Below are 16,213 nucleotides of genomic sequence, written 5' to 3' on the forward strand. Positions count from 1 at the left end.
AACCAGGGGGCCATTTCATCAATGATTTTATGACCATCTTAATTTACGATTAAATTTTGAAGCCCGAAAATATACAGGCTGTGGAGTAATATGCACTAAAATTTAGACCATGGTTGAGAGAACAATTAAATGAATACATTTACTTAAGATAAATAATATGACACTATGGCATTCAGTAATAATGGCTCATTGAATTATGTATCATATTGTAAATTTGTCATGCGATGATTGATGAAACGGTCCCCAGTAGGCGGAGTCTGAACCTGGAAGATGCGCATAGTGAACATCACATAGCGTCAATACAAGCTTACTTAAATTGTTGAAACAAATATTGACTTTAATATTCATAAAAAATATATCTTTATAAAAATAAAATGCATTTACTAAACTATAGAGCAAATAAACTAGCGTGATAATTTGAGACGTAGTAGTATTTTGAACTACCTAAAATTACGCCAAAATAAACAAATCTCTTACGAAATCAAGCAATGAGTCTACGCAGATATGCTTTTTAATACGCAACATTGCGATTTTCAGCGCACATTCGAGAGCGAAGCACCCACAATTAAATCGAATCCAGTCCTTTTTTATTCAAAAGCTGCAGACCTGCGCGTAGAGTTACTCCGAGTGATCAGTCAAGCAGGTTTTGTGTCAAGAGGTATATAATTCATCGATTTTAAAACCTTTTTATTATAAATATATGTTTTATTTCTTCGTAATATAAATGAAATTTGTGTAGCATGTAGGTCGATAAAAGTCGCAAGTAGTTTATATATATCTGTCATTTCATTGTGTCATGTGTATCTTTAGTTATTGCAAATCGTCATAAGGAATTTAATACAAGTATCTTCTCGTATATATGTATGAATCTGGAAACTGGATTATTTCAGTATTCATTTTTGCCGGTAACGCAGACCACTTCCGTCAGATGGCGATACTAGCCAAGGAAAAATCGTCGCTGACGTTCGGAGAATACGTGCTGATATTTTTCTTCACGCACATGGGCGACCAAATTGCAGGCAACTATAATTGGGAAAGAGGAGACGATTTAGACGAGGTAAGTCGGTTGTTGAACCATCCTTATGATCACCATGTGTCGCGTTCTGAGAAAAGTGGGCATGATGCATGTGCGTAAAGTGTCGTCCCAGATTAGCCTGTGCGGCCCGCACAGGCTAATCAGGGACGACACTTTCCGCCTAAACAATCTTTTTGGTAAGAAGGGACTTCCTTTAAACGAAAAATACCATAAACGCGGAAAGTGTCGTTACTGATTAGCCTGTGTGGACTGCACAGGCTAATCTTGGACGACTCTGTACGCACATGCATTATGTCAAGTTTTCTCAGAACAAGACACGCCATAATCAATATGACCGTCCGCCTCCTTCTCCTCCTGATTATCATCAGTGTCAGCAAAATTGACACCACCGACACAACGAACAGCAATAATCTACCACAACAACCGCAACAACCACCATCATAATAACAATACCAGCATCTTAATGATTATCATCAGATGCATAAGCAGCATCTTTATATTAATAATTATGTAATTAATAAAAACTGAATTAATGCATTTCATTGCAACATTAAGCATATATTTTCGAAAACAAGATCACAGGATTTTAAGCCACTCTTGCACGACATGGACATGGATAATAGTAAAATAGCTTTTAGCGTTTCTTTATCGTGTTTTATTATCCCGAATGTCTGTCAATTTAAAGATTTTTGGGCTATTTCCACGTGTCTTCACAGGCGGCCCGGAAGGCCTACGAGGCGGTGATGGTGGCGCGGCCCCGCCGGCCAGAAGACATGCAGTTCGCGTGGTTCGAGGCGGAAGTGAAGCGGCGTGCGCTGACCGAGTACAACTTCATGTGGGAAAAAGACCACGAGGTATCAAGCCTTGAACAGGTTTAGCTGTTCATAACAACGGTATGTCGGGTAAATAAGATCTTTTCTGACAACCGGTGTGATCGTATTTGTCAGATATAAAACATGCACACTGATATTGCCTAGTTTCATACAGTCTATTGACTGGGTTTTACGAAGATACAAAGATTCTGCTCGCTGAGTTCACATAAAAGAGATTGTTAGTTGTGCAGTAGAAAACCATACACATGCATTCGACTTGTATTATTATATTTGGTTTTTAGAAATTAGTATATTAATCATTAACAGTCGGAGAAAATGTTATCGATGAAAGTTTCGGTTACCAATTTGCTCTATAATATAAACAAGTGAAACTCCAGCTGCTGGAGCAGTATTGCATTCTCATTATATACAATTAGTTGGTCCTTTATTTTAGGCAAGTGACCAATTGCCAAAACAGTACAAAACAAAACAACATACACACATAGAAGAATAAATCTGGAGTAACCGCCTTGGATCGGTCAATTCAAAGCATCGGGGGTTTAAACAGGTTTAAGAGCGCTCAACCTAAAACTTGGCCTAGCAATATTCATGATACATATTAGTGTAAATAAAATGTAACCCCATAGCATTGCAACTCAAATTAAACAATAAGAAAAGGGAATTAAAACGCATTCAATTTAATTACCATTTAACTACACAATGGTAGGAAAGAGACCAGAGCAACAAAGTTGCAACTTTTTGAGAAACGATGAAATGAAACTACAAATATAAGCATTGATTTCATGTCTGTTGCAGGTGAACCCAATGAACATAGGCATGTACGATTCCTTCGTACTGTATGCGCTTGCGCTAAATGAGACTATCGCGGCAGGCGAGAATCCTCGTGACGGGCAGAGAGTTGTTAAACGGATGTGGAACAGAACTCTCGTTGGTGAGAAATTTTATGACAATATTACTTACCTAAACTTATGTAGGCTTATCTTTAAATGTGTTTTAATGACTAGACGAGTAATATCGCAGTCCTCGTCGCAATCCATAAACTCCTACAATAGCGATAACAGTTCTTTAGTGCACGTATATAGAAACCCATGCAAAGGATGTCAATGAGTGTATTTACTTTTCAACAAAACCCAACAAAATGCGCGATGTTAATAGTGAGGAAATAAGAACAAACGTCTGTAATAGTTTACCTTGTTCGCAATTACAACCATCACTTGGAGCAACATGGATAACATCTTTTTTGTTGTAATGTGTTGTACATTAAACGGAAATTCGTGTAGACTGCCTCTTATATAATATTTCAAATAGACCTGAATTTTTTATGTATTCATCTTTTTTTAGGAATCGGCGGACCATTCTATATTAATACAAACGGCGACCGAGTAATTGATTTCACCTTACTCGACATGGTCCCAGAAACAGGACAATTCAAGGTAGACTATAGTGTTGTTTGTATAACACAGGCATCATTATACCGCAGGCTTCCAATTTAACCTATTTTCAATTTTATTGTTGATATTAAATTGACAAATTACGGGTAAATCGACAATCCAGAAACATTGGTAATAATCAGGCAATCAGACAAGCAATAATTGACTTAGGTTCATATTTGTAATATGCTGTTTGTGCTGTTTGTAGCAAATAACTGTTAATTTTACATGCAAATGATGAAAGCGATTTCAATAATTTAAAAATATATAATAAGTGTGTATCAGTCAATATTCAATTAAGACCCTATAATATAGCGACTTAAATAAAGTGTACTTTTTTATTACACGGTGAATTTAAACATTTTGCAACAATGTTCAATTTGGTCTGTTTTTTCAAACTTTGTAATGAAATTAATGTCAATACAATATATAACCACCACCACCACCAACAACAACAACAGAAACAACAAGATTTAGCCTTGTACAAAAATTAAAAGCTCGAAACTTTGTCAACAGATTGAATTGATATATAGGAATGTTGAGTTTGTACATTTGCATTTTAAAATTTAACCTACATGCGTTTTTATTGCCTTTACTTTTGGAACCTCCCTGAAGGTAACCTACCGTGTATGTACGTATTGAAGGTAGCTGCACAATTCGAGGGTTGGAAGAATCAATTCAAGCTGATACCGGAAGTTCCGATCCACTGGCCAGTGCGCGGCAGCCGTCCCCCCAACCGACCCCCGTGTGGCTTTCGCGGAGAACTCTGCATCACTTTCTGTAAAAAACACCTCCTACATAGCATTGTCATTAATCGTTTTTATTATTGCCATCACCATTAATAATAATAATAATAATAATAATAATAATAAAAAAAAAATAATAATAAATAAATAAATTAATGAATTAATAAATTTGTTTGATAATTATTATTTATTTATTCATCTTTTTATTTATTTATTTATTTATGTGTTTATTATTATCAATATTATTGTTTTAAGTATAATATTATTGTTATAATATGTTTTGTTAGTGTTGTTGTTTTTAAATATGCTGTAACGGGACGACGATAAACGCATAAACGTTTAGCCAGTTTTTCCATGGATACGCCTTTACTATTGTTACGTTTGTCATACTGTTCTTCCTTAAGCGTTGTCCTCCAGTGCAGTGGTGGGGATAAGTCTGAGCAGCGTCATTGTCGTCTTCGCCGTAGTCGGCATTTTCATGTTCAGGTAAAAATCACAGGAGTTATCGACTGTAGACGGTGAAAAATTATTTATATATGCTTATTTATTTCAAATAACCAAAATTATGCTGATGGAACGGCAAAGAAAATTTACATAATAATTATAAATTCTGAAAACAAATCTAATTAAAACAAATGTTGCAATAGTTTCATAAATTTATATATTCTTTTTTATCAAGATTTAAGTCATTTAGCTTCACGGACATAGAGCAAAATAGAGTGCTATTTTGAACGTTCAAGTATTTAACGAAGACATCATTCAGTTTATAAACATATGTAGAATTAAGTGTATTTCATGATATCTAGCTAATTTCTATTTTCAGGCGTATGAAAGCGGAAGCGGATATCCAGAGTAACTGGTGGCGCGTGCGCAGTGAGGATATATACGTGACCATACAGACGTCATCAGTAATGTCCAGCACGCGCCGGGTAAAACAAAGCGGCTCGCGAAACTTTGTGTTAATGTCGTTCATAATCTCAGACTTCTGTCATTCCTGTCACATACCGATTCCATCGAAAATTATTTTACCTTTTATCGTATGTTTAGAAGAAATTGCATGTCGTTTTAAACTTGCCCCACACATTCTTTCACTGACATGTATAAAGTTTACCGATGCCGACACGTTTTTTGTAAATGTTGAAGAACCAAACGTTAAACCAAAAGTTAATGTGTCGTATGAACAACTCAGCACAGAATAGTTGGACTTTTCCATATTGTTTAATTTGTATAAAACACGTGTTTTATTGATTTCCTTTTTTCACTTAAAAAAAAAATTTGACCATAGGTTTTTATTTGCCCCCATCCCCACCCCTGTGTCTTATATAAAGAATGTTCATACACAAACACAAGATTCAATATTTTAAATAGTTGTCGAGTAATACGATACATTGCAAGTGTTGTTTCCTTTCATCATAAATCAAGAGTACTGAAACAAATAGCGCCGTTTAACCCTTTGCATGCTGGGTAATTTGTCGTCTGCTAAAATGTCGTCTGCTAAATTTGTAAAATAAGCATTTTCTTCATTTTTTTTCAAAGAATACTATCAGAATAGCAAACAGTTTGGATCCAGATGAGACGCCACGTTCTGTGACGTCTCATCTGGATCCAAACTGTTTGCAAAGGCCTTTAAAATTCGGTTCCCGCACTGAAAGGGTTAAGATGCTGGTTGGGAAGTGATGGTGGATATAGGACAGTGCATGGCTTTGGAATTGCACTGTTACGAATACTTCCAAAATAATTGATAATTGTAACATTTATTCATTAAACAAAGTACACCAGAGCATACTCATACTTTTTATATTGTCGTTTTTTATAAACTGTATTTTGTAAATGAATAACGAGGATGAAATAGGTTCGGTACAGGATAAATCTCAAACGGGCAAAATTGAAAAGTTAAACCATTCCAGGGACACTGTGTACTGATGAAATAAATCTAACGAGTTTCTTAGTCCAACACATCTAAGATAGGTTTTGGAACAGACATCGATTAACTTTTAATTGAATATTCGCAAAAACTTTGGCTGTTTTGATATATTAAGCTACTTTTGTTATTGGTTACTTCAATTCAGCAAATATCAAAAGAATTAATAAATTGGAATTTAATGCCTTATTTATTAAACTACATGGAGTGCGCCAACAAGAATTTACGTAGCACTTTTATATCTTGATATCTACCATTTTCGCGGCGGGTCATGCTGACAATAATGCAAGTACGTCACGGTGCATGTATACATGTTCGCTTCTTCCAAAAGCCTGAACCCTATAATTATGTTGATTTTCTGTTTTCACTTCTTCTAAACGTTATTCTTGTGTATTGCCATTGAACCAATTCGTGTCTATTTTTTGTGTGTGTAAGATGTTTGTTTTTTGTTCTGTTTATTTAGGTGTTGTGTGTAATAATTATTTATATGAGTCGCGTTCTGAGAAAACTTGGCATAATGCATGTGCGTAAATTGTCGTCCAAGATTAGCCTGTGCAGTCGTCACAGGCTAATCAGGGACGACACTTTCCGCCTAAATTGGATTTTTGCTAAGAAGAGACTTCATTGAAACGAAAAATGTCATAAAAGAGGAAAGTGTCGTCCCTGATTAGCCTGTGCGGACTGCACAGGCTAATCTTGGACGACACTTTACGCGCATGCATTATGCCCAGTTTTCTCAGAACACGACTCATATAGTCAGATATTCTGACAGATCTGTCAGGATCGTTAAATACTTTGTGAAGTTGTATACTGTAAAACAGTGAAACTGTATTCGTAACAACGGTGCATTATAACCGAGATAAGAAATTGAACGTTAAACAGCGCAAGCATTTGTTCATTGAAAGTACGGGACAAATCGGTTTTACCGATGAATGTTTATCCCCTGACTTTGTGAACACTAACATCTAATATCCAGTTACTGACTGAATTTTAAGTGTCATATCATATATTTCAATTATTTCATGTTAGTAACTTAAACCAGTATTTTGGATAGATCATCGTATCATGATGTTGGTTAAAATAAGAAGAAATATTGCTTGATTACATTTGTCGTCTCTTAAATTATTTATAAAAACGAAGAACACACCAGAACATTGTCAAAATTAATATCAAAATGAACGTTATGCAATATTAATTATATCGATGAGGAATATAACTTTGTTCTTACATGCCTTTTGTATGCGCCAATTTTAGGAAATCATTAATTACAAAGTATAGATAGCGTCCAATTATGTTCAAATGTATCGAACTACTAAATGGTTCAAACAAAACAAGTGTTCATGAAACTATCCCTGATTTGTTTTAGATGCATTAATTCGAGAACATCTATCATATATGTAGAATAAAAATAGTTATGTATTTCGAAGAGAAAACAAGAACAGAATACGTAAGACTTGTTGCAATTATTAAACTACGGTTTGCCATTTTTAATAACTGTAAACTGACCTGACCCATGCGGCATTCTCTTGAAGACTTGTTTATGTCCTTTCTTTTTAAATTGATCTAACTTTGAATACATCAGTTCAAATAAACTTATATGTTCTGTTCTGTAAAGAACTACTTTTTATGATACAATTAACACATTTTGCGCATGTGTGTTTTTATATCATACGTCGACGATATTCAGTTTCAGAACGACGACGGCTCCACTTCGATAATGACACAACCTCAAGTAGCTCAGACAATTGGCGTTTACAAGGTATGGTACAATACATGTCATCCTTACTCATCTAAATATGAGTCGCGTTCTGAGAAAACTGGGTATAATGCATGTGCGTAAAGCGTCGTCCCAGATTAGCCTGTGCAGTCCGCACAGGCTAATCAGGGACGACACTTTCCGTTTTTATGGTATTTTTAGTTCAAGGAAGTCCCTCCTTTCCGAAAATCAAGTTTAGGCGGAAAGCGTCGTCCCTGATTAGCCTGAGCGGAAATATAATAAATATCATGAAACACAACTAGCCAATGCCTTGTGTGTGCTTCGAAAACACTGTTTGCATATGATCGGTAAGCATTTTAACCCATTTATGCCTAGTGGACTCTCCCATCCTTCTTAATTGGATCAATTTATTTCCAAAATTAGGGATGTCTAGTATATTTTTTTCCATATTTAGAATATTTCTTACAGAAATTCCTTTAAGCAAACAGCGTAGACCCAGATGAGACGCCGCATCATGCGGCGTCTCATCTGGGTCTACGATGTTTGCCAATGCCTTTTTTTCTAGACGCGAGGCATAATTGGGATAAGTTATACTATTCACTTTTTATGAGAGTTCGATTGCTTTCAACACTTTTACCTTGAGTAATTTATATATAGCGTATTAGACAGAGCGTAAAACTATGTAAGGACTCTTATCATATATTTTTGACTGACCTGCATTTTGTATTTTGGGCTTCTGAAATTTTATAAGTTTGTCTTGCGTGGTGGTGTCTTGTCACATAGTATCTTGTGACCATGCTAAAAGAAACATTGATGTATCGACCTTGTTTTTAAGTTTGAAATGTAGGTTCAAAGAATAATTGTGATCTTAAGCTGAACATGTATGGTCGCCGTAAATGGAAAATCGTTAACCCTTTCATTATTTTATCAAAATATAAAATATTATACGGTATGGCAATCAAGTTTGTTTTAATGGCACGATAAAAGCATCCAAAACACTTGGTATCAAAGACACATTCGTCATTTTATTGTGACGGTATGACATTCAAGCAGTAATAATTACACATCTTATTGAAGCGATAGTATATGAATATAACATTCTGTTATATTATGTAAATGTCTCTCTGTTGTCATAACACGAAAACAAAAATAACATATGGACGGATTTGCAGGGAACAGTTGTGCATGTCAGAAAGCTGATGGTGAAGACAGTTCCCATAGACCGAGTACTTTTATTAGAGATCAAACAGGTATGCTCATATCTCTTGCATAACGGCTTTAATTCCGTTCTCTTTCGTAATTGGATGGGAAAGTCGTCGATAGCCACGTAGTTCCGGTTACGTGATAATTACACTTTTTAAAACACCACAAAAATACAATCCATTCTGTTCGTTTCGTATATGCCAGAGAACTGACCAAGACAATATTTGTATCGGCCTAGTATCGGAACAATATAGATCTGCATATTTGAGATCTGGCTTACAACGCGAGGCGATGATGGCCTGGCATCGACACCGACAAACTGCCGTCGTTCCAATGCTTTATTGCCGAGATATAAACATCTCTGCATCAACTCGCCGATATAAACGTATAGGCGAAGCGATGTCATCCCGACATCTGCAACCATCATTGAGCCATTTTTTAAGTTAACTGAGCTGAAGACTTGATATAATTCATTGCTAAACTGCTTAGAAATCGTGGGAACAAAGATTCTGATGCTGTTTTAATGGTTGCTTTCGCGCACTATGATAACACTTAATTGTACATTGCAAAAACAAAAACAGAATAAGGATATCGAATAAACATTTTGGTAGCTTAATCATATTTCCTTAATCTGATTAAAATTAGGATAGCATACAATGTATATAGTTTGTGTTTATCAACAAGTGTCGTGATTTCGGCCCCATGTTTGGCCATCATCGTTCATGATGCAATCAGTATAGGTCGAATGCTGAGAAACGACCGGTGTCGTTCCAATGTATGTATGTATATTTGTCATCTGTTAGTTTTAAACTGATTTTCAAATATAAAATGCACGTGGTTAAATGCCCAGTTCGCGGCATAGATAGTTGTTTTGCATATAAATTCGGAATGCGAGAAATAAACTTTACTACATAAAAGCATTGAAATATATTTTTTATCGAAGTTGACATCGAAAACATGGTCAAAATCGGCTTTGAATCGTGAAATTAATATATAAATGATCATAAATACATGCAATATGCGAACATCATTGCAGCGTCGCGAGTTATGCAAAGTATATCTATATTAAGCTTTCGCCAAACATTATTACCATATGGAAGATAAATTCATAGATTTAGCAAAAACGTAGCGTTGCAACCCAGTTTCCGTCTGTAACAGATGTATTTGCATCTGTTTGAATTAACATGTCGAACCATGCATATTAATTATGTCGTTTTCGCACTTTACCGTACTCGACCCCAAAATAAATATCGCTATATTGTTTGTATTCAGCCGATTTAAACCGGATTTTTAGTGATATCCTCAATAAATACAAGTTGTTTTTACGATTCTGCCCATATATATTACTATGACCGGGGACTTTAATTTAACTAGATGATTCCAAAATAAAAGATCTGAGCAAATACATTATTTAAACCTCCGGCTTATGTCGAGACACGCGTTATGTTCACTTATTATTACTTGATACGAACAAACTCGATTTGGAAATATAAAAAGAAAGAAGTTGCATACAATGTAAAAATTAATGCTGTTCAAATTGTTTAAACCGCCGATATATGAATAGTTGTAACAACAGTACGGCACCTACCTCGTTATTTCGGTCCTTATTTTAACTTTTGACAGCGACTTACCTTGTTCTGGCGCTCCTTATTTTAACTTTTGACAGCTACTTCCCTTGTTCTTGCGGTCCTTATTTTAACTGTTGACAGCGACTAACCTTGTTCGTGCGGTTCTTAATTTAACTGTTGACAGCGACTTACCTTGTTCTGGCGGTCCTTATTTTAACTGTTGACAGCGACTTACCTTGTTCTGGCGGTCCTTATTTTGGGTGTTGACCGATATATTTCTAGAATGAATGTGTTATCGTTTACCAAAACGAACTTTGTGCTAGATAAAAATTGCATGAATTTTATTAATTAAAAAGCAATTTTATAGAACAAAGATTCTTCAGAGTAAATTAATTATTTAAAAGCGGTTAATTTGTCCGAATGCGTAAAAGTGCTCTTAAAACGATTATGGTATTTTTACAAATTTTGACCGTCAATCACGCGCTTATTTCATTATTTTTAAAAGGGTATATCACTACATAAGAATATTATTATGGGTACGTGTAAGGGATAATAACAAAAAAAACATTAACCAATAATTCTGGAAACGCCCTTATGCTTTTAGTTTTTAGATGACACGAACTTAAATTGTATTGCATTCGTATTTCCAATCATTGACATTTTATTGACACAGAACAGAAAGGTGAGGATTGTTAAATCACATATTGTATGACTGTGAATTTGTAAAAACTTTATATCTTAACGATACATATAGAACAAGCACTACCGGTATATATTCCACTACCACATTTTCATCAACGCAGTAACTCGCTTTTCTGACAGATGCGTGACATCACCTGTCCAAATCTGACTCATTTCTTCGGGCTCTGTCCAGAAACAGGCAAGATGTGTGTGTTGACCGAGTACTGTGCCAGAGGAAACCTTCAGGTACACACAGATCAAACTTCTCACATACAAAACGACAGCGTCAAATCGGAAATAACGGAAAACTAACAACTTTTTATGCTCCCCCCCCAAAAAAAAATATGGGGGAGCATATAGTCGCCGCTTCGTCCGTCCGTCCGTGTGTCCGTCCGTGCACAATTTTTGTCCGGGTTATTTCTCAGCAACTAATAACCGGAATTCAATTAAACTTTATGGGAAGCTTCACTATGAAGAGGAGATGTGCATATTATCAGCGGGTTCTGGTCAGATGATTTTTCACAAAGTTATGTCCCTTTGAAATTTTCCATTAACTGTACATATAGTGCAATTCTTGTCCGGGCTATTTCTCCGCAACTAATGACCGGAATTCAATGAAACTTTATGGGAAGCTTCATTACCAAGAGAAAATGTGCATATTATTAGCGGGTTCTGGTCAGATGATTTTTTTTACAGAGTTATGGCCCTTTGAAATTGTCCATTAACTGTACATATAGTGCAATTATTGTCCGGGCTATTTCTCATCAACTAATGACCGGAATTCAATGAAACGTTATGGGAAGCTTCACTACCTACAGGAGATGTGCATATTATCAGCGGGTTCTGGTCAGATGATTTTTCACAAAGTTATGGCCCTTTGAAATTTTCCATTAACTGTACATATAGTGCAATTCTTGTCCGGGCTATTTCTCCGCAACTAATGACCGGAATTCAATGAAACTTTATGGGAAGCTTCATTACCAAGAGAAAATGTGCATATTACTAGCGGGTTCTGGTCAGATGATTTTTTTCACAGAGTTATGGCCCTTTGAAATTTTCCATTAACTGTACATATAGTGCAATTCTTATCCGGGCTATTTCTCAGCAACTAATGACCGGAATTCAATGAAACTTTATGGGAAGCTTTATTACCAAGAGGAAATGTGCATATTATCAGCGGGTTCTGGTCGGATGATTTTTCACAGAGTTATGGCCCTTTGAAATTTTATTTAAAAAATTCTTGTCCCCCCAACTACTGTGCCTTCAAGACGTTTCCTTTTATCTGAATATATAGTGAAATATTGTGAATTTTTTTTTCTTGGGGGGGGGGGGAGCATCACCCGTCTCCGAAGGTTTCTTGTTGTTCGATTTGACATTATACACACTTCGGTGACTTAATCGTGGACATAATCTGTGTTGACTTTTCACGAATGTTATCTGTAGTATGAATAGCAACAAGTATAGAAACAAGAATTCTAGCTGTTTTACATGTACTTAATATTTTTATAATTAATTAAGCGCTTCTATATTCTGAGAAATTAGTTGAAACTTTATCGAGTTCTCCCGAATACCGGAACGTCTTCTCAAATAAGAAAACAAGTTCGTTCATTCTTACACGCAAAGGTACATGTAAGGGACAGTGTTTAAAAACTTTGTTACACTGTACATGGGTGAAAACAAAGTATATGAGTGAAATTAAACATAAATGTTAATTAATTGTTTCCAAAATAAATTTCAACGATAATAACAGAGTCAACCTTTTAAACGTTTATTTATACTGAACCGAAACAGGTCAGAGCCTATAGAAACACCAAGCAACAAACTTTCTGGAATTGTTCGAAAGACTTTAGTAATGTACTTAATATACTGCATAATGTTAAAATGATAAACGCTGTATTTTCATTTACTCACAATCCCCAACCCTTTTACTTTAGGGACTATTTGAAAACCAAAATCATTATTCGTATGAATACGAATCCGTTTGAGGACAAGAAATTAATTGATTATATTTATAGCAATAATCTGACAAAACCACTGATTCTAGACCATAATTGAATATGTCTCACTGATTCTACACCATTATTATAAAAAGCATCAACGCTTTATCATAAATTTCGTTTAAGGTTATTTTATATAGATTGAATAACATGTATTTATTTATAAGAAATGATTGGCGTCGCTCTGGAGAGCGGCGACTAGTATGTAATGCATTTTTTTCGCTATGGGAGGAGAAGGTTATTTTACGGATCAATATACTAATATGGTTATATTTTTGTTTTAAGAATAAATTAGTGTAAATAAGTACTGCATTTGTGCCTATTACATTTATTACAACATTTATTGCCAATAATGCAAAGCTAATTGTTTTAATTAATAACTGATCCACAACTGATCACAGGGGAAAGATCACATGGACTGGGCAAATACGCGAAACTTTCTGGTTTTGTATAAAAACAAAACATAATCAAAATATACTTATTTTGTGGTTTTTCTAATTTGCTTATTTAGTGGAGAATCAATGTAGTACGATATTTGACGACCTATCGAGCAAGCAAGTTTATTGGAAGGCGTAGTGGTACGAAAACTTTTAATGTATTAGTTTATAAATAAACATATAATAACGATCGCTATACACAACTTCACCAAATAGCAGTACATAAATGATGTCAGGCGGAATAGCTCAGTTGGGAGAGCGTTAGGCTGAAGTTGATTACACAACAATCATCTAAAGGCCTCCGGTTCAATCCCGGGTTCAGGCACGAACGGAACAGTTCGGCGGCTGACAATTTTTTCAGTCAGGTTAATAAATATAATAAAGCTGTATTTTATGTAGACATTTTAAAATCCAGTTTACTACGATTGGACGTTTTTATTAAAATTAATGGATGCCGCGTGGTGAAAACAGAAATTTCTTACATCACTTAAATATCTAATAAAATAATACACGTGTTTTTATATTAACAAATAAATGCAAACAATACATCTATTATCCATGCATTTTTATGGTTGTCTATCATAGGCCCTAAGTACTATCCCTACCACATACAGAGCGCGAAGCGTGACACGTATTATTGATTGTAACAATGAGTTGCGATAAAGGAAGCAGCCGCTTATCAAGGAGGAGCTGTGTCCCAGAAACCTGTTACACTAGTGACAAGCACTCCTCGGAGTTTTTTTTAAGAACCACATATAGAGCGCGAAGCGCGACACGTATTACTATCCAGGTGGTATGGGTCCTTTAGCAGTATCCGACCATTACGTCCATAGTTATCTTCCTTAGAATTTGAGAAATTTTGAAATCGTTGTTCGAAGTCCAAAATTTTCATCCGATTGTTCCCACACTTGCACAGTTTTTTTTTATCAATGAGGACCCAACCCAAACTTTCTATATGAGCAATATCGGACCGTAAGTCCAGAATTATGTCTCTTCGAATTTAAAAATAAAAGTAAAAAACTGCTTGGTTAGGTGATTATGTCAACATTTTTCATCAGATTCTTTCCAAACTTACAGTGTCTTCATATCAATGAGCATTTTTACCTCATTAAAAATGACAAACATCGGAACAATAAGTCCAGATTTTTTGTTCTATTAAATTTGACAAAATAAACAATTTCCACTTGTTTAAAAGATTTCACAACTTTCGTCTGAATCTTTCCAAACTTGTTAAGTGTTTTTATATCAGTATTACTCGAACCCTATTGACAATGATGAATATCGGAGCAATAAATCTATTATGATCTTTTACTGAATTTCAAAGTATTGTGAAATGCAGCTTCTTTATGCAATTTACAGTTTTCATTCATTTTTTTTCAAACTTTTACAGTGTTTTCATAGCAATGAGTACTCAACCCCTATCGTAAATGAGCAACGTAAGAATAAGTTCAGAATCATCTCCCCTTGAAGTTGAGATAAATATGAAATTACGCTTACAAGATGAAGCAGATTTTTAAAACCTACACAGTTCTGTTCCATTTATGAAAACTGCACACGGATGCCAGTAAAAAAAGGAAACCAATTTAAATACAATGAACTATGAAATATTTGGGGGTTACAACACAAAATCAAACAAAATGGTTATTCGGGAGTTATAACACAACATCATAAATAAAGTTTATTTTGGGGGTTATAACACAAAATTATAGATAATGGTTATTCCAGTATCTTTTTCTATTTTGTTTAAAATAATCGGCCAATATATTAATATTTACAGTAGAAAAAAATCGTTCCATGTAACTTCATTGAGTGCCTTTTACACTGAAATTTACGACGCCCTTTTATGCTTTGCATCAATACTTATCTTGTATTATACTGCAATACATTGCTTTGAAATGAGATGAAGGGTAAGTCTCATATTGCGATGCATCAATAAAAGATTTTTGAGTGTGTTTTTTTCTACGATGTTTTGAACCGTTTAAGTACATTTTGGGTTTAAATCGAGTTTCACATGGGACCAAAGCAGGCAGTTGAAAACAATGCATGAAGTACAATGAGTGTGTTTATGTGATAGAGGTTAAATACCGATAATAATGGGTCTTTTAATGTTATCACGTGTTTAACATCCAGCATGTTCCATGAAGTGTACATCGAAAGATCTAAATATACAGTTTGTTTTTCTGTGACCTGCATATTCGTTTGAAAGCTAGGCTAAGAGCTTTACACATCTAGATAATCAGTTTTGTAAGAAAAAAGCGGTAAGAAAAAGTTTACTCAACAACCATTTTTTGTTGTGCTTTGGGGGAAGGGGGGAGGGTCCAAAATAGGCAAGTCAATTATGTTTAAAGCGTGTATTATCAATATACCACTGTTATATCTGCAAAAATACAAAATATTTAAGAATTCCCTCCAATTTTAATAATACATTACAACTTTTCGTCTCTTATATTTCGGAGAGATCAGTTCTCGCTGAACAAATACATTTTGGTTTATTTCTTTGAATTACACGTCACAATATAAACTATATTTTGTGTTCACATATTAAATGCAAGACATTAACTTAAGAAACATTTTATGTTACAAATAATCCTAAGGGATATCTTCCAGGATATGCTTCAAAATGATGACATGAAGTTGGACTGGG

General features: G+C 34.9%; 1 protein-coding gene across 1 annotated transcript in view; it reads left to right on the top strand.

Annotated features, from left to right (window-relative positions):
• The first annotated feature begins 928 nt into the window (after positions 1–928).
• The window catches only part of LOC127831369 (atrial natriuretic peptide receptor 1-like), a 27,526-nt gene continuing 12,241 nt past the window's right edge, over positions 929–16,213 (top strand). Inside the window, exons 1-7 of the mRNA XM_052356339.1 lie at positions 929–1,057; positions 1,753–1,908; positions 2,665–2,800; positions 4,450–4,531; positions 4,869–4,974; positions 11,277–11,381; positions 16,177–16,213. The exon at positions 16,177–16,213 is cut by the window's right edge and continues 35 nt beyond it. Coding sequence (XP_052212299.1) covers positions 929–1,057; positions 1,753–1,908; positions 2,665–2,800; positions 4,450–4,531; positions 4,869–4,974; positions 11,277–11,381; positions 16,177–16,213 — 751 coding nt within the window. The remainder of the gene's footprint in view (positions 1,058–1,752; positions 1,909–2,664; positions 2,801–4,449; positions 4,532–4,868; positions 4,975–11,276; positions 11,382–16,176) is intronic.

This window comes from Dreissena polymorpha, chromosome 5, assembly GCF_020536995.1.
Source record: "Dreissena polymorpha isolate Duluth1 chromosome 5, UMN_Dpol_1.0, whole genome shotgun sequence".
Lineage (NCBI taxonomy): Eukaryota > Metazoa > Mollusca > Bivalvia > Myida > Dreissenidae > Dreissena > Dreissena polymorpha.